This window comes from Xiphophorus maculatus, chromosome 4 (genome assembly GCF_002775205.1).
Source record: "Xiphophorus maculatus strain JP 163 A chromosome 4, X_maculatus-5.0-male, whole genome shotgun sequence".
NCBI classification, from domain to species: Eukaryota; Metazoa; Chordata; class Actinopteri; order Cyprinodontiformes; family Poeciliidae; genus Xiphophorus; species Xiphophorus maculatus.
This window is the reverse complement of record NC_036446.1, coordinates 25,949,359-25,975,781: the sequence shown is the minus strand read 5'-3', so window position 1 is coordinate 25,975,781 and position 26,423 is coordinate 25,949,359. Positions and strand designations below refer to the sequence as shown.

Genomic DNA, 26,423 nt, shown 5'->3' with positions numbered 1-26,423 from the left:
ATGCATCTGTACAATTTATAAATTAGATCCTTTACAACTTCATGTAACTTTAACAAATCTCCTCTGGTGGTCCATTTTGTGACAGTAAGTTAACCATTATGTGTCATACAGAGAGTGGATTTATTTAACAGGAGTCCATTTTCTCCTCTGTGATAGTATGGCTGATATTTCACAGATGACACCAACGCAATCAAATTAGAAAACTCATTCCAATACAACGTCCTCAGTTCCTTGTATTCAGGTCTGACCCCAGCTACTCTTAAAAGAGAGCCTCACTCAGGTAAGTCGCTTAACCTCATTCTGTCTTTAACACCCTGTGGCTCTCTGAGGGGGTATAACAGAGACGGAGTGGTAAATCAGCAGCTACACCTTTCAATTTTGTCACCAAACAGAACCAGTACAGCAGAGGTGATACAGATGGCACCCCAATCTCTGCCAATTAAAAACCGAAACGGCTCAGAGCAACAGTTCACATTACCGATCTTTCAGTGGAAAGAGACAGCACTAATCCTACAGATTCATGAACATTATTTAATGTATCTTAATATTCTGGCTTACTATTTTGTGAACTTTTACTAGCCACACACATTATCTATTTGCAAAGTATTTTACCAATGCTGTTGTATTTCAGAAATAGCCAAATTATAGTCATCTATTCTCCTCGTTTTTTGCCCATGCAATCCCAGATCTGACAAAACGAAAGTTTGCTGAGAATATATTGCGCTGCGTTGCCGAGCCGCCCTGCAAAGGAGGCAAGGAAAAACAAAAGGTGCTTATTACGCATATTTGTGAAAAAATGGGTGAAAAAGAATGATATAAAGTAAAGGCAAAGGTTATAGGTCGCATCTGGCACACGTCATCTTCTATAGCTTTTTATGTAAATCAAGAAAGGAGTAAAAGACTATTAAAATATTTAATTACAATAAGACACTGTGACGTTGCAACAAAAGTGAGCTTCTGCAACAAGACAGTTCAATGTCCCTGTAAAAAAAAAAGAACAGAAAAGATGTAAGGCTAATGATTATTTTGATAATTGATTCTTCCATCAATTATTCTGCCTACAAATTAGATAAATTGGCCAATTCTGCAGATTTTTAATCGGACAATTATTTTTATTTTGCAAATATTTAATATCTCTTAATCAAAAATAATCATCGCATATTGTCTGATCATTTGTTGCAAATAATACATCAGCAGACGGGGTTTAATCCAAGTTGTTGTTTTTTTTGCTTTTCTTTACATAATTTGAACCATGGGAAGTTGAACCTGAAACCTGAGGAGCTCTGGGTAGACCATATTTACAGACAAAGGTTTTTTTAATATCTTAAATCTAAAATGTACACATTTTTGTGCAGTTTGTGCTTAAATGCTGGCCTGAGTATTTTGATCTTTCAGCAAATGGGCATTTTTAGGTCTGTATGCTTCAGTTAACGATTAGTCGATTACTAAATTAGTTGACAATTATTCTCAACCATTTCACCCCTAAACAGATGAGATGAAATGTTTTTTTTACTTAAAGAGAGTCTGAAAATGTAATTCAGTGCATGCTTTGAACAGTGGTCATCTCAATGCAACAGCTGAGATAAAGGATCTCAATGGTATAAATTACTACTATTAATAGGATATTTCTAAGTTTCATTTTGTAGGGATGCCCACCACATTCACTGTCAAGTTCTTTTTTAAACTGTGCACTTCCCCACTTGAAAAGGGATGGATGACCCCATGCAGATTCTTAATGGCAGGGATTTTACTCGAAGGACCAAACAGTTTTCCTTGCTTTTACTTCCATTTATTTCAGTGTATGGACATATTCACCATTGATCCAGAAGATGCAGGTAAAAACCTTTAAACAAACCCAAAAAATAATAATTACTAATCTGTATAAATTAATTTCACTTAGTTGCAAATTATATAAATAATACCAAGCAACCCATCACAAATTAAATATACAAAATAATCAAAATTAAATACACAAGTAACTAAACTTATGTTAACTTTAACTTAACTTTAAAGTGCATTCCAAGTTAATATTTACATTTCATACACATACATTTCTTAGCATACAAACATCTGCTTCTCAACATTAATAATAAATATTTATCATAAATTTAGCTTTAAATTATTCTTTGAAGTTGATGGTAAATTAACAATTGAACTTGTTACCCAAATCCATTTCATCAATGCAATAATTAATTCAATCATAAAAGTCCATCAGTCAATGAACGGCAAGCGTCGCCGCTGCAATCCACCACCTCAGTTCAGCTGTCACTAATGATCCGATCGGCCAAACTGGATTGTAGACAACTCTGCGGTCCGATCTCATAACAACACAGTTTATATCTTACCGGCTGCCTCTCTGCTCATCTAAAAGATCATCCAGTTGTACACAGGTTGACTAGGATCTGTGATTCAAAAAGTCCCAAACTCCTGTCCTCTTTGTTTGACGGCTTTAACTTCCGTCTTCTCTTTTTTTTTCCTTGTCCGTCCCGCTTTTAGGTCCGTGTGGGAACGCACAACTTTTTTTCTTTTTTCTTTTTTTTTTTTTTTTTTCTTCCTTCTGATTTGACTTCACACCTCCCACTCGATCTTTCCATTAATCAATGGGAAGATCGCAGCCCATTGTCATCTTGGTACATCTGGAGTTTTTTACTCTTTGGTTTGACTTTCCATTTGTTCCTCTACAGGTATTAAGACAATGAGCCTCCTAACATCCCTGTGAAGAATGGTGGTCTTGATTTTGTCTTTCTTTGGTGGATGAGTTGGTCTTTGCTTGACATGTCTTGTTATAGGGGTGCAATAACTTGGGACAACCTGGACATTTACGTCCCTCACAACACCCTTCTTGTCAGGACTTGCACTTACAACTTTGCCCAGCATAAACTGCCCTCTAAGCGCATTTTGGTCACACAACCAGACGATGTCCCCAACAGCCACATTTCTCTGAGAAGTGTGCCACTTACTCCTCACAAAAAGGTTAGGACCAGCCAGTTGCCTCCAACTTTTCCAGAACTTAGTAACCTCATTTTGCATAGCTCCAAGTCGTTTGAATGAATAGCTGGAAAAATCAAACATTCTCATATCACCACTCTGAGATGCTCGTCCAAGCAAAAGACTGTTAGGTGTTATGTACTGAATACAACCCTCTCGACTTTGTATTCTCGCATCAATTGGGCGCTCATTTGCAAGGTTGGCAGCGTTGTACAGAATTGTATGAAATTCACTGAAAGTCAGTGTAAATTCTTGACCAAGACTCTGGAAAGCTTTTTTCACAATGCCAACAGCAGCTTCAGCAGCTCCATTTCTGTGAGGTGAGTCTGCGGGAAGGATTTTCCACACCCATTCAGTCCCATTCTTTGCTGCTGCTTCTTCCAAATCTGATCTGTTTTGGGTGCTCAGGTACCTATACAACTCTTCCATAACTGGTTTTGCTCCAACAAAATTGGTGCCTGCATCAGACCAGATCTTCTGTGGGTGACCTCGAATTGCAGTAAATCTCTGATAGGCCATCAGGAAACTTTCAGTGGAAAGCGAGCTTGCCAACTCAGTGTGAATAGCTCTACTGGCCATACAACAAAAAACGACTCCCCAGACCTTAATCGTCACCCTTTTCTTGACGTCATCTCTGACATAATAAGGTCCGAAGAGGTCGACTGAAGTGAACTTAAAAGGAGGTGCAGGCTCAGCCCTCTCAGGCGGCAAATCACCCATCAACTGCTGACACTTCAGAGCTCGAGCTTTCCTACAGACCATACAATTGTCAACAATCTTTTGGGCTATCCTTCGTCCTTTTACAACCCAGGCTTTTCTCCTCATCCTCAGTAGGGTTCCAGCAATTCCATCATGTGCAGCATTGTGAGCTTCTCGGCCCAACAGTGTTGACACCCAGGCATCATGGGGTATGATGGGAACTGCAGCTCTGTCTTCTCTAAAGATCTGTATCCTGCCGCCACAGACTAATAATCCAGACTCTTTGTCTTGATAAACCACCAACCTATCTATGGTTGTGTTGGGAAAGTTGGCACCCATCTGAGCAGCAAGAAAAATATCCCTGAGAGCATCCTCTCGTTCTCTCACAGAGATTACCCCTCTTGAGCAGACTGCCTCCCACTTTGGTTTAGCTGCAACTTGATTTTTCTTAATGAATCTCTTCGCTGCTCTCCAAACCCAGACAATTGTCTTGACCAGTCGTGTCAGACTGCTAAAGCGGCTAACATCTATCAGATTCTGTATGGATATTGATGGCCGCTGCTTCTTTGCCAAAACCTCTGCCTGATTTTGCGGTAATTCTTGTTTGAGCTCTGATTCCTTTATCCCAGTCCTTGTGGTTACAGCAATGAATGCCTTCTTTTGCAACTTGGTGATGCTCCCTTTTGCATCAATAGCAAGTTGTTTAGATGATTTAATTGGCCACTTTTCAACTAGAGACTTTAGAAATGCTGGGCCTTGTTGCCACTTAGAGTCAATATCAAGATCTTGAGGGCTAGCTCCTCGGGTAATGATGTCGGCAATGTTTTGATTCCCAGGAATCCACCACCAATCTTGGATCCTTGTGTTGCTCTGGATCTCTCCAATCCTATTTGCAAAGAATGATTGAAACCCATAGCTTTCTCTTTGAATTGCTCCAAGAACTGTTTGACTATCAATGAGGTGATACCACCTCTCAACTTTGATTTGGCTGTGCATCTCAAAGTACTTCTTTAATCGTGATGCAAACACTGCTCCGCACATCTCTGCTTTAACAGCCTCACCTTTTTGTTCCAATGGAGTAAGCTTAGCCTTGGATTCCACCAGCCTAATGATTGGGTCTCGAGCTGATCCCCACCTCAGATACAACACTGCTCCATAAGAATATTCACTTCCATCTGAAAATGTAATTGCTAAAGGGTCACTGCTGTTATGAAAGGGAGTTAATGCTCTGCTAAACTGGATCTTACTAAGCTGAGTGTACTCTTCAAAAAGCTTGATTGCATCTTCTCTAAGGTCACTTGAGAGTGCTAAATCCCAGGTGTCTTTTACTTGGCTACTCACATTCTTTGCCTCTTGGAAAGCTTTCCGCACCAGGATTGCCCCCTTCTGTTTTGCAGGAGTTACTAAGCCAACTGGATCATACAGACCAGACACCTGACTGAGGAGCTCTCGCCTTGTCAAAGGGTTTGGTGTTTGACTTCTGATTTGGTCCAACTGGAGGTCTTGTCCAAGTCGCATCTTTTTTTTCCTCTTTGAAAAATTTATGCTGACCATGACATGGAGTTTATCCTCCTCCACAATGTACCCCAGACCGAGTGCTTTATTGTCCTCATCCCGCATTTGGTTTGGTAGAACCATGGTCTTTACTTTCACTTCATCCTGCTTGTTGTTACAATTTTTCCTCCCACTTTGCCCAGAAAACACCCAAGGTTTGAGTTTGAAACCTCCAGCTTTGAGAATGCACTCCACATTTTCTGTGATTTCCTTTAGCCTGTCTGGGTCATTGTGGGATGTTAGAATGTCGTCAACATAGCTGTTATTCTGAAGGACTTGTCGCTCCTCTTCAAGATGAATAAATGAGGGTAAACTTGCAGTTTCTCGCATCGCCAACTGTGCAATGCATCCTGCAGGTTTATCTCCAATGTTCACTCTTGTAATTGCGTAATCTCCAACTTTTTCATCCTCAGAATCACGCCAAATAAATCTGTGCAAGTGAACTTCTCTTTCCTCCAGCCAAACAGAATTATACATTTTCTTTATATCTCCTAACGCAGCATAAGCTCCTTCTCTGAACCTTAATAGGACAGCACGGATCTGGTTTAGGACATCTGGGCCTTTCATCAGCAGGTCATTCATACTTATCCCTTTAAATTTCTGGCTGCTATTCCACACAAGTCTTACAGGAGTTGTCACTGAGTGTGGATTTGGAGCAATTAGGTGGCTTACATACCACACTGGGCCGTTCCATTTGTTGATTGCTTCCTCAGACAATTTAATTGCAGCTCCACGCTGAAGCATGTCATGCACTTGTTCAGTGTAAGCAGCTTTCCAGTCAGGTTCTTTAGCCAGTTGCTTCTCTGTTCTAAAAAATGTAGCTTCGACTGCATTTCTGTTGTCTGGCAGGGATGCTGGATCTTCCAACCATGGGTACCTAGCATGCCAGTGAGGTTCGTCTGTATGGCTGTCTCCTTCATTGTAGGTGAGGCCTTCCTTCACTACCTCAAGCTCCCTTTCTTCAGCGAGCGTCATCGCCTTTCCTCCCGGCTGACAGTTTCCACAACGACATCCTCCACACTTAGGTTCACAAGCCGTGCCAATACTGTCCCATCTCCACCACTCCAAGAAATCTTGGCTTGTAGTTGCAGTCTTTGATGCCTTAAGTTGGTTGGAGATCTGATGAATTAATGGCGGATGCTGTGGGATTTCATGAATGACTTCTTCATATCTCACAGCAGCTGCCCTCATTGACCTTGCAAAATGTGTTTTGGTTGTATGAGCTGTCATGGCAAGTTCCTCAAACAATTCTGGATGGGTTCCTCCAACCACTTTTCCTAAGGGCCCCTCCCACAGTACAAGGTTCCCCACAACTCTAATTCTTTGTGGTGTCAACTGACCTTCCCTGTGGCTTATAAGTAAGCTTATTTCTCTGGGTCTTACAAGTTCATCCAGTGGTACGTCTGGAAAAAATCTTTTCAGCTGCTTTGCCTTGACATGCTTATGAATGTCTGCAATGCTGTCAAGTCCATAACAAACAAGCTGATAAGGTTTCAGAGTGCCTTTGGAGGTTTTCACACGAATTTTCAGGAGGTAACGTTTAGTCTCCACACAAACTTTCATCCCTCCAACTCCATGGACAATGAGTGTGATCTCCTCACTCTTGAGGTTTAATCTGCTTGCAGCCTTGTGTGTTATGTAATTTGTATCTGACGCCAGATCAATTAATGTGCCAATCTTTTGTCCAGCATTTGCGGTTACTTCAAGAAGCATCATTAACACTGGCAGCTCCTGCACTCCACTATCCATCAGGAAATTTAACTGATTCTGAGTTGTATTAAAATTTCTAGATGCAGTATTTGAAAATACATCTCTACAATGTCTGGCCAAATCAGGTGACAATTTCTTAAGAAATTCTTCTTGATCTTCAGTATACTTTCTGCTACCTTTGTCTTCTTGTGGGCCAATTCGGTTCCTCCTCTGGGTTGTGTTGCTTTTCTTAGCTTCAGCACTTGGGCATAGATAATAGTGATGTGGATCCTCCCCATTCCTGCAGCTTTGATTCTTGCACAAAAACCCAGGTTTGCAGTATGATTTATCATCATGTATTTCCAAACATTTTATGCATGCTCCTACCTTCTTAACAGCAGCTCTTTTTTCAGTTAGTGTTAATGTTCTGAACTGTTTGCAAAAATAGAGTCTTTTTCTGTGTTTTCCATCGCCGCAGACAACACAGCTTACGAAGTCATCAATTGCTTTGACTGACTTGGTTCTGGCGTGTCTTTGCTCCATTCGGGTCTCTCGCCTACTTGGTTCTTCTTCTCTCAGTTGCTCTAGTTGCTCATAAATATTTTCTTGATCTTTCAGAAATGCAAGGAGGTGATCAAACCGATTCTCTGGTACCACAGCATTCCTTTTATCAGCTGCATAAACGAGCCACTCCTTCTTCAGAGCTTCAGGAAGCTTGGTCTCAACTGACTTTGTCACCAGAGGATTTTTGATGGCGCCAGTATTTCCAAGGTCACTTAAATCCTTAAGAGCCTTTTCAACAGCTTGAATCAACTCCACGATTCTTCTTGGCTGGTGACCCCTAACTGCAGGAATTCTCTGTAGCTCCTCCACAATTTCAATTGCAATAGCTGTCTGATTTCCATAGCGGTTCTCAAGGACTTGAAAAATATCTTCTGGAGTGCTATAGGAGGTTAAGCGAAGGTCTCTTGTGATTTTCTCATCTAGACTGTCCAGTAGCTGCACTTTTTTCACCTCTCTTGAACCGGTTGGTTCTCCTTGTTTTTGAAGAGCTTCCCAGTCCCTTTTCCATCTATAAAAATCACGCCTGTTTCCAAGAAACTTTGGGAGAGATGTTGGTTTCAGCTTGATGGTTGGTAATGAATAATTTTGGGAAGCTACAGTTTGCTCCTTTTTTCCTTCATCTTCTTTTAATCTTGCATTAATGAACTCTGCTGTCCTGGAGACCAACTTTGGGACACTAAGTTCCAATCCTCTCAGCCGATCTTGAATTTCATCCCGATAGTCATGAGGAATCCATCTTTTCCAGCGACAATGAACTTCTTTTGCAGCCTTTAAAAGTTCCTTCAGATGACTGAGGGTGAAGTCATATGCCTCTTTTTCCACTCCTGGTGCAATAGTGGCAACATGTTCACATTCTGATTCTGCTACTTGAAGTGCAATTAACAGTTCAGTTTTCCCAAAAGTTCTCCACAGGGTCTCCTGGATTAAACTTTTGATTTCTCTTACTTTTGCTTCACATTCATTTGCAGTTTTTTCCAGGTCAGATTTCTGCTGTTCAGTCAGTGCAGCGTCGTCATCTTCACCCAATTTGGATTCCACTTCTGCGATGAGACTTGCTTCCAGATCATCATTTGCTGCCATTACTTTTCCAGCCTCTATGTTGAGCTTGTTGAAATTGTCCTTTAATTCCTCTTCAGTCATGTCCTCATGCGTCCGAGTTATGTTATTGATCAATCGAGTCAACAACCTCTTTGCTGTCGTTCTCTCCATCTTTAGTTGTTCAACAGACTTCTCATCAGCTGGTTCTGCCATCTTTTGAATCAGTCTCAGTTGTTCACAGATATGAAGCAAACAAATGATGTCAGCTACTGTCTCTTCTTTAACAAGATCCTTCAATTAGTTTCTTTCTTTCTCATCAGCAGTTTGTGGTCGGTTTTTCAATGCCGCTGGTTTATACTGTTGCCGGTTTTTTGGCCGGTTTTTACTGTCAAGTTCTTTTTTAAACTGTGCACTTCCCCACTTGAAAAGGGATGGATGACCCCATGCAGATTCTTAATGGCAGGGATTTTACTCGAAGGACCAAACAGTTTTCCTTGCTTTTACTTCCATTTATTTCAGTGTATGGACATATTCACCATTGATCCAGAAGATGCAGGTAAAAACCTTTAAACAAACCCAAAAAATAATAATTACTAATCTGTATAAATTAATTTCACTTAGTTGCAAATTATATAAATAATACCAAGCAACCCATCACAAATTAAATATACAAAATAATCAAAATTAAATACACAAGTAACTAAACTTATGTTAACTTTAACTTAACTTTAAAGTGCATTCCAAGTTAATATTTACATTTCATACACATACATTTCTTAGCATACAAACATCTGCTTCTCAACATTAATAATAAATATTTATCATAAATTTAGCTTTAAATTATTCTTTGAAGTTGATGGTAAATTAACAATTGAACTTGTTACCCAAATCCATTTCATCAATGCAATAATTAATTCAATCATAAAAGTCCATCAGTCAATGAACGGCAAGCGTCGCCGCTGCAATCCACCACCTCAGTTCAGCTGTCACTAATGATCCGATCGGCCAAACTGGATTGTAGACAACTCTGCGGTCCGATCTCATAACAACACAGTTTATATCTTACCGGCTGCCTCTCTGCTCATCTAAAAGATCATCCAGTTGTACACAGGTTGACTAGGATCTGTGATTCAAAAAGTCCCAAACTCCTGTCCTCTTTGTTTGACGGCTTTAACTTCCGTCTTCTCTTTTTTTTTTCCTTGTCCGTCCCGCTTTTAGGTCCGTGTGGGAACGCACAACTTTTTTTTCTTTTTTCTTTTTTTTTTTTTTTTTTTCTTCCTTCTGATTTGACTTCACATTCACCTTCTTTTACATGGAGCAACTGCCCCTTTAAAGGTCTTAGTCCTCCTTCAAGTAGTTAAGACTCAGTAAAAAAGATGTTTTCATATCAAAATGGCACTGTTCGCTGGGACGGAGAAAATGGTTTGGACTCCAGGGAAAAATGAATCCACAGAACAATTGAGCAAAATACTAAAGTGGATAAGTCTGATTTTCAAGACCCTTCCCACTGGAACCGTCTTTTAAAATAAACACAGGCAGCACACACCCATTGTTAATGAATCTCTCAGGGAATTGGCTCCACTCAAAGTGCAAAGACATTTCCTCAAACAAATAAAAGGAATTGATATTATATCAACTACACACTTTATAAATGCGATGAGCCCAAGCAACTGTAAGACAGACTTCGAAATTACACATCACAGGGTGTCGGCGAGGAGCTGCAGCTACATATGGTAGAAAATGTGTTTTGTTCAGGCTGAAATCAGGGTTTATACCATCTAAACGCCCCGAGGCAGTGGAGAATCTATAAAATATCCAAACATGTTTTGGTTTTATATTAACCAATTAAGCAAATGTTTTTCTTAACTGACAACTGGCTTAACACATTTACCTAAACTTTAATAAACTGCAAGTGAAAAATAATGGACAGCTAAAGAAGCAATTCCATTTTAAGAGAAAAAGAAAACAAGAAGCGCTCTCAAAGTTCAGGCTGAAGGTGGACAAGCAGTCCAACTAACACCCAGACCTCAGCAGTCAAACAGGAAGCACATCTGCTTCTTACTTTGCTTTGAAGATAATTTCTAACAGTATGTTTGCTGCACAGAAGGTTTACACCCAAGCGGGAGAGACAGGAAATAAAAAAAATTTTTTTTTGAAAAGTTCTCACACAGTTTCCAAAGACTGCTTTTATAAACGGGCAATTAGCTGGCTCTTGGAATACAAGAGTTTCTCTAAACAACAACAATCCAGCAGCTGAAGCATAAAAACAGATAAAACAATAAAAGCTGTACCGTGTTGTACAATAATACGTCTAGCTCACTACATTTCAGTAAAATACATTAAGAAAAAGGACAAAGGGCTCATCAAACATTTCTGAAATCGTTAAATAACACCCAGTGCAATGAATCGCCTTGAGGAATCCCCCATTAGCAAATGGAGTCCACCTGTGCATAATGTAATCTTACTATAGAACCAGATGTTTGTGGAGGTTTATTAGAGAACACCAGGAAACAGCAATGAAGATGAAAGAGCACAGCGGACTGCTCAGGGATGAAGTGGTGGAGAATTTTAAGACTGTGTGTGTCGGGTTACAAAACCAAACCCCAAGCTCTCAGCACCTTAAAGCGTTCTTCCATTCATCATTTCCAAAACAGAAGAGTACATCACAACCACAAACATGCGAGACATGCATGTCCACATAAACAGACAGGCCAGGCAGGCGGAGGATTCATCCGAAGCAACCAAGAGGTAACCCCAGAGGAGCTGCAGAGAACCACAGCTTAAAGTAGGACATTCAGGGAACAGGACAGCCATTATTCAAGCAGTACACACAGCTGCCTCTTATGAACGAACGGCAAGCTGTAAGAAGTCACTCTGAAGGTTGGCAAACGTCACATGGAGCACACAATGTGCATACAACTGAAAACCCCATTCTCTATAGATGTAGCATGTCGGTGGCCGAATCATGCTCTGGAGAAGTTTTTCTTCAGGGAGAAGATACAGAGTTGATGGGAACATGGATGCAGCCGAGCTCAGAGGAATCCTGGAGAAAAAAAACAAGTCAAAAGCAGCAAGAGCCTCAAAACCAGCTTTCCTCACGAGACCGAGGCGATGGATCCTGAACATGCGACCAGAACTACAAAGGAGCGGCTTAAAGTCAAATTGTTTTTGTGTGATGAAATTGACCAGTTAGGATTCGAACCAAAATCAAATAAAGGATCTCAATGAAAACTGACATTCCCAGACACTATCCATGTCTGTCAGGGCGCTCAGTCATATTCAATGAATTAGGATATATTCAAAACTTTTACTCAGTAACTCAATTTACTAACTGAAACATTATGTAGGTTAATTACACACACTGTTTCTGTTAATGATGATTTTCAGCTAATCAAAATGTGAGATTTAAGATTAGAATACCTCAGAATAATAATAAAAAAAACTAACAGGAGAAATGTGGGCTTAATGAAGATCAAGTCAATGTTTAATACCTGCTTAAAAGGTTGTTCTTATAAACTCCTCATCAGATGCTATATTCTGTCCTATTGAATGTGACTGTATATTCGTGACACTTTTCAGAAACTTGTGAAAATCCTTTTAATTCAATATTCTAATCATGGGCCGCTTTGTGTTGGTCAATATTACTGAAACAGCAATTACATTCTGCCACATGTGACAAAATATATATAAAGCTCAAGCAATGCATTATTTTAATGTTATACGTCAGACATTGTAATAAGATCAGCCCAGAATATTTTACATTGCACATTTGAAGGCAGGCTGCGTGAATATTAATAGCAGGTTTGAATCCGACTCTATAATTTGAAATCCTCCCATTTGCATGTTTCAGACAAAAATATGTAATAGCTGGAGGGCAGATTTAATAAGAAATATTATTACAGCATGACGATAATCCCTTGACTGATCTCTGTATGCCACTTTCCGTCCATACCATTTGGGTCTGAAAAGGACTAAAGCAATAATGACATTTTTAGAGTATTTACTAAAATGTCCTTTTTAGAGGGAAGCCATCAGAGAGCAGCTTCCCAACAAAGGCATGCGTGGACATTTTGAGGAAAAAAAAAAAGAATACCTGGACTTGTGTGAATTTTTAATGGCTCTCTATCGCTTATAATCTAGACCAGTGGTTCTCAAATGGGGGTACGCGTACCCCTGGGGGTACGTGGAGGTACTGCAGGGGGTACGTGAAGCTTTTCAAAATATCTTTAAAAAATCAGTAGGCTCCTCATAATAAGTCTTGGGAAAAATTATTTTGTAAAAAGTTCGATAAAATATAAATGTGTGTTCATGCACTGAATTTTATATTCAGTATTTAGTTTCAATATCCTTTAAAATAAAACGGTTTGACTGGTTTTATACCTTCCTGGTGGTCACCATCTTCTGTTTTTCTTTTTTGTTTAACCATGCAATGTTTGCAATATGGATGTATTTGTCAGGTTCACTGATATAAGTTGTTTGGCTTTAATAAATCAGACAGTGATTTTACAGCACTGTACCTCTTTTTAATTCCAAAAATGTTTTGCCCGTGTCAGGGGGTACTTGACTAAAAATATATTTTTAAGGGGGTACATCACTGAAAAAAGTTTGAGAACCACTGATCTAGACAATCATTAAGTTTGGTGTGGTTAAATTGCGTGCAACCTTGTCTGCAGACATGGCGGTGGATTAAATGGAGCAGAAATCACCAGCTGCATTTTGAATTGGCTTCTTACTCTTATCTCGCCAAAAGCGTTGAAGGGTGTACTCACGTCAACTAAACACCGTTTTATCTTTGTGACCCAAAGGCAAGTGAAATAATGTCAACATGTCAGACCATGAGAACTAAATGTTGAATCCTCTGAGCAAAAAAAACCCCAAACAAAAACAAACTCTTTAAGATGGTGTGTTTGTTTCTGAGTTTTCTCATTTGCTAAATTATTGTTTTAAGTTAACTTTTTGTTCCCTAAAAATAAAAAAACATTTTTTCTGGAATTGAGTTTCAGCTGCACTGTTTTAGCTCAAACACATTTCAATAAGGTTAAAGAAAATCTGCCATTGAGCTTTTGTAATAAGTGACCATGTTTTACGTCACTGTCCCACTCTTCTTAACAGATTTTCAATTCAGCCAAACTGAACGGTTTTGGGGTTTCAAAGTCTCATTTAAAGTAACGTCACAGAATCTCAATCAGATTCAAGGCTGGACTTTCATCGGGCCACTTCAGAACCTGAACTGCATTTTTATCTTGCCATTCTGAAGCGGATCTGCTGATGTGCTTTGGATCGCTGTCCTGATCCTTAACCCGTGTGTTTTTACACTTCAGGTCGCAAAGGCTGAACTCCACGTTGTAGAAATGGCTTTAGAAACATTTTGTTTCAAACAGGTTGGCCCTAATTAATCTCTTTGAAAAAGATCCAATTGAAACTGAACCATTTACGGTGGATCCCTCATTTAAAAAGTGCAAACTATATTTTCACATTAGGCAAATAGGATTTGGATTACCTTTTTTTATCTACAAGTCATATTTATATTATAGCTGATTTAACTTACTCAACTTTTTTTAAAAGTTTGATTTAAGAAAAGAGTTCAGCTAAAGTTTTGTGAAAAGTAAATCAAAATAAACAAACAAAAAACAACCTTTTAAAAAAAGTCAAGATTTTCAGTCAATGTAAAACAATTACACATACAAACTGATGCTTGAATACAAAGGTTTCCTTTTTTCAATCATCTTTTAAAAATATTTAACAAATAAAACCAGCCAAGAATAAAAGAAGCGATCAAAGAACAAGTGATGTCTTTCTCTGCCATTATCCTGCAGTGGGCTGAAACGTTTAGTAAACCTAAGCCTTAGAAAACTGCTTCATTCAGAACATTGCAGATTTTTAAATTATTTTTAAAAAGTAGCTGTTTAATAAGACTGTTATTTTAAACCAAAAGTAGCATGTAGTGCTGAGCTGCTCATCACAGTTGCAGATATTCGGTGCAATAGAACAATTTTAATTAACTCACAAAAGAAAAAGAAAAAGAAATAATTTCATCACAGCCACTTCACATGGGGTTTTAAATCTTCTGACTCCAACTCCATATGACTGAAGGTCTTATATAAATCTAAAATGTCTAAGCGCACTTTAGATTCTTTTTATTAGGAAGTGGCCTTGGATTTAGTTCTTTGTGATCCTCCTGGTGGAACCGAGCAACTGATGAGTGATTTACATCATACTTGATAAGCCTTCATATGAAAAAAGACTGAATTAGATCACAGATAAATCATGAAAGAACGGTTCTGTTTAATTATTTTTGATCAACCTTTACAGGTAGAACAAGAATAAAAGAGCTGTGTGAAAAATGGATCAAGTTAAGGCACCAGGATGGAAATCCGTGTCTTTCATCGGTTACTTGACTAGAGGAATAATTTGAAGACAAAATTGTCCATTTGTCCTGAGTCAATCTTTCAAAGCTAAATGACACATCTTTAAAATGTTAATTTTGCTGTACTTATAACAACAACAAAATGCCTGTCGTCTGATCAGACGTTGACATTCACTCATTGGCATAACTGCCTTTAATCTAGGTGTTTTTCTAATTTTCTTGAGCTATTCCTTTTCTAAATTCAAAGGACTTTATGACCGACAGGTGCAATAACTTTTACAAATATTTGCACGTGAACCGAATTTTACAAACAGATTCCAACTGCATTGGTCGAGGTTATTCAGAGATAATCACCTCGAACAAATAAACCACAGCAACAACACTTTCTGCTAAAAATCCTGTCGCACCATCATGGATGCCAAGAGGGGGGGCAAAAAAACAAAACATCAATCTTTTAAATTTGTTTTCTCGGGGTTTGACGGAAAGCCAAAAGATTTCTGGAGAAAGTTTCACATTCAGCCGAGAGGTTTTGAACCGTCTTGGCTGCAGGCTTTCAAACCTCGTAAACCTGGTGGTGGTGATGGCATCATGCTCCGAGGCCGGTTTGGTGTCACTGATGCTAGTGCACTGCATACAGCGGATGAAATATTAATAATGTCTGAAAAGACCTCCAAATTCTTCTACTTCAACTTCAAATCTACAGCTATGTGGTTGATGTAAAAGAACAATGATCCGAAACATATCAGAAGTGGTTTTATAAAGAAGGCTAACTTTCTGTAATTCACTTCCACAGCTCTGACTAAATTTGTTAATCAAATCTGCAACAGGCATGGGCCTCCCGAAATAATTCTCCAGAAGTAATAAGAGTAACATCCAGCATAAATGTTGAGGCACAACATTTATGCCTCATATCTAATTACATTCTGCTAAAAGAATGTAATTAGATATTAATAGAGGAGTATAGTAGGGGCTGCACAGTGGCGCAGTTGGTAGCACTGTTGCCTTGCAGGCCTTGCCTCCTGGGTTCGATTCCCGGCCCGGGGTCTTTCTGCACAGAGTTTGCATGTTCTCCCTGTGTATGCGTGGGTTCTCTCCGGGTTCTCCGGCTTCCTCCCACAGTCCAAAAACATGACTGTCAGGTTAATTGGTCTCTCTAAATTCTCCTAGATGTGAGTGTGTGTGTCCTGTCTGTCTCCGTGTTGCCCTGCAACAGACTGGCGACCTGTCCAGGGTGACCCCGCCTCTCGCCCGGAACGTAGCTGGAGATCGGCACCGGCAACCCTCCCGACCCCATTAGGGACAAAGGTGAACAGAAAATGGATGGATGGATGGATGGATGGATGGATGGATGGATGGATGGATGGATGGATGGATGAGTATAGATATTGTCCTCTTTGTACATAAAATATTGACACCGTCAATACATTTTTTAAATCCATACTAAGTTATAATTTGTGCACTCAATACTTTTTAAAATCATTAAAGTTTGAATAAATCAATTTAAAAAGAAATTGTTTTGACACTCAACCGTAGGATATATTTACCAGAACATCAGCTTCTCGTCCTCTATCCTTTTTCTAATAGGTTCTAAAAATGCAACTCTGGCTTCTTCATGAGGAGGAAATTGATTATTGTAATGTGACTGAGGCAACGTAACCTTTTTTTTTTTTTAAACCAGCTGGGTTTGTAACAACGCTGCTGAGGACAAACAAAGCAAATACGCACAGACACCACTGCTGGATGCAGCAACAGTGAAAGTCTGGCAAAGCGTCAGAGGAGAAGCCCCTGTTCTTGGGTTACGTCCATGGACTCTGATTATTTTAATCGTTTGGACGCTTTCGCTGTGCAGATTAAAAACAGTCCAGCTGAAGGAAAGTATGCAAATATCCCCAGCACACAGAACTGATTTATTAAACAAAATGTCAAGATGCTTTAATCACTGGGGTTTGGATAAAGCCCTCTAAATCAGGGGTCTCCAACTCTTGTCCTTAAAATCTACTGTCCTGCCGGATGAATCCCTCTTCAACGTAGCTCAACCAAATAATCCAATGACATGTCCAGCCTGCAATCACGTCTCTCTTGATGAGATGTTAATAAGATGCAGATGTGTTAGAGCAGGGATGGATCTAAGACCTGCAGGACAGTAGATCTGGAGACGCAGGCTCCAAATTAATCTCAGGATGGCAATCAACACAAAAATTCTCACATTATTGAATTTATGTCTCCAACAAATGTTTTCACATATTAAAAAGCTATAAGTCATAGGGTTCATTCACAAACTTTAAGGTGTGTACAATGCAATAATAATCTCACCAAGCATTTTTGGTCTAGTTTCTAGTGCAAATATCTTAGTACACTTGAAATAAGACAAAAGTCACTTGCTAGTAAATTTTCATGAGATATACAGTAGGTACCTGTTTTAAGTCAATAAGTCCTTAATATAGTTGAAAAAGGATGGGTTATATCTTAAATAATCTGCCAGTGGAAGTAGTACCTTATTTTTAGAAATAAATTTCAGATGATTGACTTAAGCTCCTATATCTTGCTGAAAAGTTACTTGTAAGATAGTTTTGTCGTATTGCAAGTGTACTGATATTTGCACTAAAACCTAGATTTGTGTTTTTGCAGCGTATGTGCTCCCATACATTAGGCACAAACGCCATGCTTTGACATTGCTTCAGATCATCGCATTACTCACCAGTCCACTGCATGTACTTATCGCAGCACTCCCCTTAACGGAGCTCCTGTCCCATACCTCGCCTAGATAATGACACCTAGGGACTCCGGGCTGATGGATCTTGGCCCCTTCCAGGCCACCGTACCTCCTCTCTGTGGTGAACCCCGGAGCCAGCAGGTTTGGGTTAAGGGTGAGGTTAAAGTGCAAGCTGTGGCCGCCGTGCAGAAACTGGTAGAAGACTCGCTCGCTGTTGGCTCTCTCCTCGGAGGTTTCCCGGCGCTGCACGCGGCGGGCATGGTGAGACAGGATGTTTGACAGGAAGTGGCCTCTGGCATCAACTCTGGTGGGGTGAACCACTTCATACAGAGGCAGGTCATGCAGAAATCCCTCTGTAAAAGAAACGGTGGGAATACATTATGTTTGGGATGATAGGCTAATGTTTCGTGGGAATGAAGAGGGTAATTAAACAATTAAGGGTCTGTAAAGCTGTAAATTAGACTCTGAAACTCTAAACCACATCTCATGACCGCATAATCACGTCATTTATGTGCTTGGATGCAGACGCAGTCTTTCATTAATGCTTCAAAACCTAATTTCCTTTTCACCATTTGCCTTTTACTTTCATGTGCAGTGGGTTAATTGTGGCCTTTGAAATTTGTTCTAACGGAAATGATCCTTAATTTCCTCCAACCTGAAGTGGATGCATGAGCAGAATCAAAAGATGAGTCTCTAAGAGCTCCAGAAGATTGATAAGAACGGGGTAAAAGGTGACCTTCCAACTCAACAACCATATTGATATTAGTGTAATAATAGTGCATATTATTCAACAACTCCTCTAGAGGAAAGTGGGGGAATGTGGATTAGTTAACCCGGCATGACATCATAATGTCTCAGAGCTCAATTAGAATAAAAAAAAATCTTTTGTATCCATTCAGGTGTTGCTGGAGAGAAGATGCACAAGCTGCACCATATTTAGTTGAACTCAAATCCTTTTAGTTCACATTTATTTTTGTGTCTGTAACGTGATCAGTTATAATTTGCACATTTCTTAAGTGACACCATGCAGACTGCCTGAAAGCAGTCAGCATATTACTTACTTACACTGCAGTCAGAGTGATCCCAGTTGGCAGCTAGCTACAAAAGCTACATTCACAGGAAACTGTATTTGGTAAATTGTTCACACAGAAGTCTGATTGCAGCTGCATCACTCAGTGGTATGAATGGCCATGCAAAAGATAAAATTCAGCAAAACATTGGAATTGGGCATATTTAAACAATATTTTTGTCATATACCAAAGAACACTAAGGCAATTTTTAAGCATCCAATTTGATATTTTTCTCATGAAATAGTAATTTAGTTGTTGTGGTACAACAAAAATAGCCCATTTTTATATTCTTTAAAACAGTCTTCATCAGGAGTAAACAATTTCAGACAATCAGATTCACTTTTATCTCTTTCCCTTCTCAGAGCCCCGGATTAAAGGATATCAAGCTTTAAATAAGAGATTACACATATACAGCCAGGATCCCCAGACCCCACCTGTCTTATATTAAATGAATAAAGCCGTTTTCTCTGACTGCAGCCAGATTTGTGTTTCTTGTGTATAAGAAAGTAAAGTCAGTGTAATATTTGCTGACAGTGTAGCAACAGCAGCTAGAAGGATACATCACTGGGAAAAATCCGTCTCACGGTGAACAGAATTGAAATTCCTTTACTTTCCCACAATGGGGTGACAAAGCGTAGAGATTGAGAAAGATGCCATTGCTACAAAAAAAAAAGTTATAATAATGAAATGAATACGAAATGCGGAAAACCTACAGATTTTTATGTTCAGGTTTGGCACAAAAAGAAGAGACAGGTGGTTACATCTGAAAAACACTCAAGGTCTGCTGAACTTGAGTTGAACTTTTATTAGTATTCTGTTCGTCCACCTCAGATACGAGACCTTAACTTTTCTTTTCTTCCAAAGAAAGATTGAGTCCACAGAGAAAACACCTGAATCTGTTGTGTTACAATGCCACTGTGCTTTAACTCTGGTGAAAAACAATGTTAGCACATGAATCTTTTTATTGCACACCCCTAAACAAAAACTTAAAGATGAGTCATGAAAAACATAAGAGTTCAAAAGTCAGTTTTTCATAATAACTCATCTCCACGTCTGGCTTATTTTTTTTACATGTTTCTTCCTTTAGTGACCCTATAGGGGCTCTATAGCATCTACCGTCACCATAAAAGTCCAAATCTAGCTGAAAATGTTTAGGGGAAGTTCTAAACCAATGCAAGTTTCAGACCATAGATGACTTGTTGAAGTTATTTTCACTACATGAAGCAACATTCCCACCAGTCCACAGGAAACATTCACATTAAGCATGCCTAAACATGTTTTGAAGTGAAACAAGAACATCACATACAACTGAATCCTGCTGAGTTCTGAAACTTTTAAGCTCCCGTGGTTTTATTATTTAATTGGAAACGCGTCTTATCAAGGGAGTGTGTGAGAGTTTACTTCTTTTCCTGACACGTGTTACTCGATATTGAGTAAATTTAGACTCATCACCATCCTTGGAGTCTGATTGAGCACACAAACAAATTTTTTCCCAGTGCTGCAATGTTTAAATGGATTATAATCCAATCCAAAATATAATTATAGCAGTGAAAATTGTCCTTCCATCGCTGATAAATGTTTTAATAAGTTTAGATGCAATACTTGCTTTTTCTGATCACGCTTCTTCCTTATATTCGTTTTTTCCAAAACCCAGGTTTTAATAAATCAGTCTGACATTAAAACATTTATATTTACAGACATTTTCTTGGTCGTTTTGCTGAACCGATGCAGACTAATAATTGAACCCTCATGATTCAGAGGAACAGCCAAGAGATGCGTTTGCTGACATTGTAGTTTCAGGAATGAGAAGATTCTGACTGTGTCAGCTTAGACGGAAAGACTTGTTGCCAAGCTGAAACATATTAAATCGCTGCAGTCATTTCCAAAGGGTGGCTTCCATTTGTCTAGCGAAACACAAAGGGTGACTTTTTATTTTGGCCAGGCAGTTTGCACAGATGCATCTGGACAAATGAGAATATCTTCAAAAAGGTACTTCATTTCAGTTATTAAATCTATAGGAAATCAATCATATTACATAGTTTTAGTAGTAAAGTTTTTATTAATAAATGGAAAATGTATTAACAAACGAGAAACTTGTTAGAACTTGACAAAATGTAATGTTTGTTACTGGTTTCTCATTTGGTGGATGTCTGTTTCTATGATTTATTATTTTATGTTTTTATGATGTAAAGCACTTTGAACTGCCGTGTTGCTGAAATTTGCCATACAAATAAACGTGATCTATTAATCGATCTTCTGCATATTTATGACTGGAGCACAAGTGGCAGCTGCTGACTTGCCTATATGGTTGAATAACTACAAGTCTCATCTTAAAATTGAATGGACATAACTACAATAGAGACTGGTTATATATGTATTTAAAAAAGGATTATTAGGGGAAAAAAAGGTATTTTATCAGAGGTCTGTACCTAAGTTCTTTATTTTAATTTTGGACAGTTTAAGACACTCATACTTTATTATCTGAGCTTCTTCCTTTTTTAACTGATTGAGTGATTTCTCCCCTCAGCGTCACATCTTTGCCCTGAATCCCCGATGGTTTGTTTTCTGTTCACTCTTCTGATGTGAACAGGATTCGAGTGCATTCAAACCAGCTTTGGACTCCCAGACTTTCGGAGTGCTGTGGCTTTTCGCATCTAAAACAATAAACTGAGGGAATTGCTGGGAGGACAGACATGTGGAGTGGAGTGGCGTGGTGGAGGGGAGAGATGGAGGCGTGGGAGTGTTTCCGACCAGATATCAGATGCTCCTGTCTCCATGCGGCAGGAGAATGGGAACTGGCTCGCACATAAAAATACTGTGCATATTGCATCCTGTAAATTCCCAGAGTAAAGCTGCGGTTTCCTGCTGCTGACATGAGAGGGTCAGAGGTCAGCGTCAGAGCAGAAGCGCTTCCACTGGGGTTTTCGTGTCAGATCCGTTGGAAGCGGATGGAACAGCATGGCTCTTTATAAAGCAGATCTCCGGAGCGACCGCAATGAGCTGTAATTGCTGTGGTCGGCTACAAAGTTTGCGAACAGAGGTCGCAGCTGGCTTCTAGTCACAGAGACAGAAAACTACCCGTCTGGCTCTTGCCTTCTCTGGCTTTAATTAGACGCACTCATGGAGGCAGACGCCGCAACAAGAGGTCGTGTTGATGTAAAAAGAAAGCACGACTCGAAAAGCCTGTGAGAGGGAGAGAGAGGGGGGGGGGGGATAACCACTGACCTGGTTCGTGAGGGGATCCGAGAGCTTTGCAGATCTCCAGCACCAAAAGAAGCGCGACGAGGACTTGAATGGGAGACGCTCTTTGTCCAGCAGCGTGGAGCCCCCACTCCGAACGGTTCATTTTGTCAGGACGGAGACCTGCGTGTCAGAAACATCTAATGCCTTCCTATAAAAACTCCACGGCGCTTAATTTAGATGAAGTCCATATGAGTTGGATGCGCGTTCGGCGTCACTTGGACCATGCGCTTCAGCCGTCACAGTCCTAATAAAGATCTCCAACACAGGCCTGATCATCGTTTGCGTCCGCTGCTCGTTTTGGGTGCATTCCGACTCCAACTCTGTAACTTTTGTAAAGTCGGCTTTGGCACGTTATTGAGCGGTCCTTGGTCTTCCTCCTGTCCTCCATCAGTCTCCTCCCGACGACCAGTGACAGCTTGAAAACTTTTTTTTTCCCCCCCTCTGCAAACTTTTGCAGAGCCACCCCCACAGATGGGAGGACTCTCAGACAATAGGCTGGCTCTTCGAGGACCGTGCGGAGGCTTAAAGGGGAATGGCCGCACCAAGACATCGGATACAGTCAAACAATCCAGCCTGCATGCAAGCACAGCCCAGAAAGGCTGAGGTCTGTCGGGTTCTCAGTGGGTCAGATGAGGACCAGCTCAAATGGGATGCATTCACTTAAAATCGGAGAATACACTTAAGATAAGGGGATCCACTTTGTGCAACACAGCGACGGTCATTTTGGATTGAGGAATACTCTTTAAGAACAACAACAACAAAAAAAAGCCAAAGGGGTTAAAACCGGATAGTTTCACAGGAAGCTGTGATGGAAAGGATTATATTGGTTCCATAAACGTGAATTCCCACAAATGATTTTTGAGAACAGTTATTAAATGTGTAAACACGCAGCTAAATGTTTTAAATTATTTCTCTAACTTGTTTATTATGGCTTTTTTTTTTAAATGCACTAATGTCATTTTTGAAGAGAAAAAAAAATTAGTGAACAACCCAACCTCAGTATGTGGGTTTAAAATTAACTTCCTTCTGATTTTTGAAATTATTATTATTTTTCTTTTTTGCACAACTCCATACCATGTAGTTGCCTACATTTTTTAAATATTTAATTACTTGGTGAATTTTGCTTGAGTCAGATTTGGTTTGTCACCTTATGCACCTCTGAGGGTGACACAAAAACAGCAGCTATGCTCACAGTGACTTTGTGTAAGTCATTTGCAGTCAAAGGGTTCTGGTTCCAGCTTGACGGACTGCTGCACAAGGACTGGACCAACAATGGGTACTTTGGGACAGGGGCAGCATTCTGTGCTCTTTGACAAGAATAAAAAACAATACATGCTTTCATGGTAGACTACAAACATCTCCAGCACTAAGAATATGCTACTATAATTAGAATATAAAGTATAATTAAATTGGTCTCTGGTTTCTGGTGTGTGCATCACAGACGCAGGTATCAGCTTTCCAAAAGTCTAGAAAATTTAAGCAGGTGCAGGTAGTTTAGAATCAGTAGTAAAGTTAAATGTGCTAGTAGTTTCTTAAACTTTTCATAGCTGCTGTTGTCGGGCAAAAGCTTTATTTAATACCATTTCAGAGTAAGTGTCAAAACCATCTGCACTCCACTTTATGCCTCAACGCAAACCGATTAGTTATTCTTAGCATACCAACCAGATGAGCAAAAATATGTCTATTTAGTTTATCAAAACTAAACAGACACAGCAAAGAAGCTGAGGAATTTTTGCACTCCCTTTTCAAAACTTTAAATGTCAAACGTCTCTGGGTTTAAATGCGATTTTCTTATTCCACATGTGACCAGATTCAAGTTATAATCATCAGAAATGTTCATTTTCTATTTATCTATGCCGACTGCTATCTGGGATATTTCAATGTGACAAAAGGAGAAACTGTCTATGAGACAAATAAAAACTACCCCTTTTGGAGCAAGGACACTCGAAAACACCAGGATTAATGTACTGTATGCAAATGTGGCGTATTTATAATAACAGACCTTAGTGTGACATTTGTCACTGAAGCACTTTAACAGAGGATGTTGCTGACGAAGCAGAAGTTGCCCAGAAGAGTGATGCCAAAATCTCAAAGCGCCAGCAGAAACAGAATTAAGATAGATGGACAGACAGATATGTGCTGTTAGACATTAACAGATAGAAAGGGCAGACTGACAAACCTTTATCTTTATTTATACAAACCTGTTCAGAGTAATTCAGAAGCAGCTTAAATATCATAATAATGTCTAAATGTTCTAGAAAATCAAGCCACACACACACAGTAATTGAACTCAGTTAAAAATCATTTTTTAATATGGTCAGGATGGTCATTATTGCATTGATTGATGTAAAACATCAGTGGGACGTTATGAAGAGGTTATGGTAGGTCAGTGGTTCGTATGATCCTGTAGGACCTTGTGTGCTTGGATGGATGCTGACCATGTCTGGGAGGGAGGAGTTAATCCCCCCCAGCTGCCCTCACACCCCTTCGAAACTGCAGCAGTGCAGCTTGGAACCACACAGTGCAACGGTAACTTAGGACGCTTTCACTTGTGCCTCGATATTGTGTCTTCTTGCAAAGTCCGAAGCGTTTAAATGTTGTCTACCATAATCTCTGCCGCGTGTTGCACTTCTCAGTAACAGTAACATTTATTGTCTTAAGTCCAAATTTCTGCATTTTCTTCTGGCGTTGCTGCGCTAAAGTAATCAGTTTGGTTGTTTTTACGCACAGCCCGAGTGCGCAACGATTCCAGTCACAGAGCACACAAGCTCGTTTTGCATTAATGAAGAACATGGTGTCTTTTGTACCAGTAAATGTCTATCATCTTTAGCAAGTGAATGACGGAGCTTTACAGTCATTTCTAGCGCGGGACAGTCTGCTCCTCTCTCTTTCTGTTGACCAATCCTGGCGCAGCGGCGGAGCGACACACCTGTATAAAAGCGGATTCCAGGTCAGCTGACATTCAGAGGGGGAAGCGATGAAGACGACAGGGTGCTGAGGAAGAGCACAGAATCTCTCTCTCAGATGGGGATGTTCTGCGGGGCGCGTGTTGTGCGTTTTTAAAGATGGACGAGCTCTTTAACCAAAGCGCAGCGCCGAACCAAAGTTCCGCTGGAGATGACAAGTTCACATTCGACGACATCGACGTGAGCGCGGACGGCTCTCCCATCCTGAGAATATTCATATCGGTGGTGTACTCGGTGGTGTGCGCCGTCGGCTTGGTGGGGAACCTTCTCGTGTTTTTTCTCATGAGGGTGCGACAGGGTCGCAAAAGATCCACTATAAATGTTTTCATCACCAACTTGGCAGTGACGGACTTCCAGTTCGTCCTCACGCTGCCCTTCTGGGCCGTGGACACAGCGCTGGACTTCAGCTGGCCGTTCGGAGACGCGATGTGCAAGATCGTCCTGTCGGTCACCGTCATGAACATGTACGCCAGCGTCTTCTTCCTCACCGCCATGAGCGTGACCCGCTACCTCTCCGTGGCTTCAGCCCTGAAGAAAAGGTCTTACAGAAGGTCACGGTGCGTCAAGTGGGTGTGCGCGGTGCTGTGGCTGGCCGCCACCGCAGCCACGGCTCCCACGGCCGTCTTCTCCACTGTGACGGTGGTCGCTGGAGAAAAGCTGTGCCTCCTTAGGTTTCCAGAGGGACACGACTGGCTGGCCCTTTACCACATCCAGAAAATATTGATTGCTTTCGTCATACCGATGTTCATCGTTTGCGTCAATTACATGATGCTCCTGCGCTTCGTTAGGCGGAAAAGCATGGACGGCAGTAACCCCAAACGGAGGACCAGGGTCACCAAGTCTGTCGCTATTGTCGTTTTGTCCTTCTTCTGCTGCTGGATGCCAAACCATGCCATCACCTTCTGGGGCGTCTTGGTCAAATTTAACGCAGCCAACTGGGACACATCATACTACACGGTGCACACGTACGTGTTCCCGGTCACGGTGTGTTTGGCACACACAAACAGCTGCTTGAACCCAATCCTTTACTGCCTGATGAGGCCGGAGATCAGGAAGATGCTGAGCGGCTTGTTTTGGAGAGTCCCCAGTCCCACTCAGAGCAAGGCTTGCGCGACGCGCTCCGTTACGCACATAGAAACCCAGGGAGTGGTGCCCCTCCAGATCATTGACAACACGGAGTACACGCTATCCATCATAGACCGTAAAGGCTCATCAAGTTCTAAGTCAATCCCATACACCCACTGAATAAAAAACTGCCTTTATTTATTTATTTATTTATTTATTTATTTTTGCTCCGTCAGCTGGCTTTGCTCGTGCGTAATGTGTTCACAAGTCTGAAAATTATAAAACAGTTCACTCATTCTGTGATTTTTCTATGAGATTAATCTTTTCACTTTATAGTGACAAAAAGACTGGGACGGGGATCAGCCTGGCCACATGGGGAAAGGCGGAGACATTCACTGTTGGACCCCAAAATATGACAATGTTTACCATGTAAAGCCTGACTGTAAATAAATTGCTGTTCCATCAGA

General features: G+C 40.4%; 3 protein-coding genes across 3 annotated transcripts in view; 1 reads left to right on the top strand and 2 right to left on the bottom strand.

Moving 5' to 3' along the window:
• LOC102223830 (A disintegrin and metalloproteinase with thrombospondin motifs 7-like) overlaps positions 1-22,345 on the bottom strand; it is a 146,062-nt gene extending 123,717 nt beyond the window's left edge. The window contains exons 1-2 of the mRNA XM_023332084.1: positions 21,908-22,345; positions 17,598-17,965 (exon numbers count right to left, since the gene is read on the bottom strand). Coding sequence (XP_023187852.1) covers positions 17,598-17,965; positions 21,908-22,028 — 489 coding nt within the window. The 5' untranslated portion in view covers positions 22,029-22,345. The remainder of the gene's footprint in view (positions 1-17,597; positions 17,966-21,907) is intronic.
• On the bottom strand, positions 1,664-9,805 carry LOC111608363. Its single transcript, XM_023332083.1, has 3 exons — positions 9,599-9,805; positions 2,346-9,096; positions 1,664-1,843 (listed from the first exon to the last, which is right to left on the bottom strand). The coding sequence occupies exon 2, from the start codon at positions 8,743-8,745 to the stop codon at positions 2,647-2,649; it is 6,099 nt and encodes a 2,032-aa protein (XP_023187851.1). The 5' UTR covers positions 8,746-9,096; positions 9,599-9,805; the 3' UTR covers positions 1,664-1,843; positions 2,346-2,646.
• Positions 22,346-24,829: 2,484 nt separating the features above from the next.
• LOC102223574 (relaxin-3 receptor 1-like) lies at positions 24,830-26,423 on the top strand. The gene has a single exon (XM_005809597.3). The coding sequence runs from the start codon at positions 24,991-24,993 to the stop codon at positions 26,134-26,136; it is 1,146 nt and encodes a 381-aa protein (XP_005809654.1). The 5' UTR covers positions 24,830-24,990; the 3' UTR covers positions 26,137-26,423.

What these genes read in the sequence shown, in the direction of transcription:
- LOC111608363 (XM_023332083.1), bottom strand. Translation starts at nt 8,745, where the DNA reads ATGGCAGAACCAGCTGATGAGAAGTCTGTTGAACAACTAAAGATGGAG.
- LOC102223574 (XM_005809597.3), top strand. Translation starts at nt 24,991, where the DNA reads ATGGACGAGCTCTTTAACCAAAGCGCAGCGCCGAACCAAAGTTCCGCT.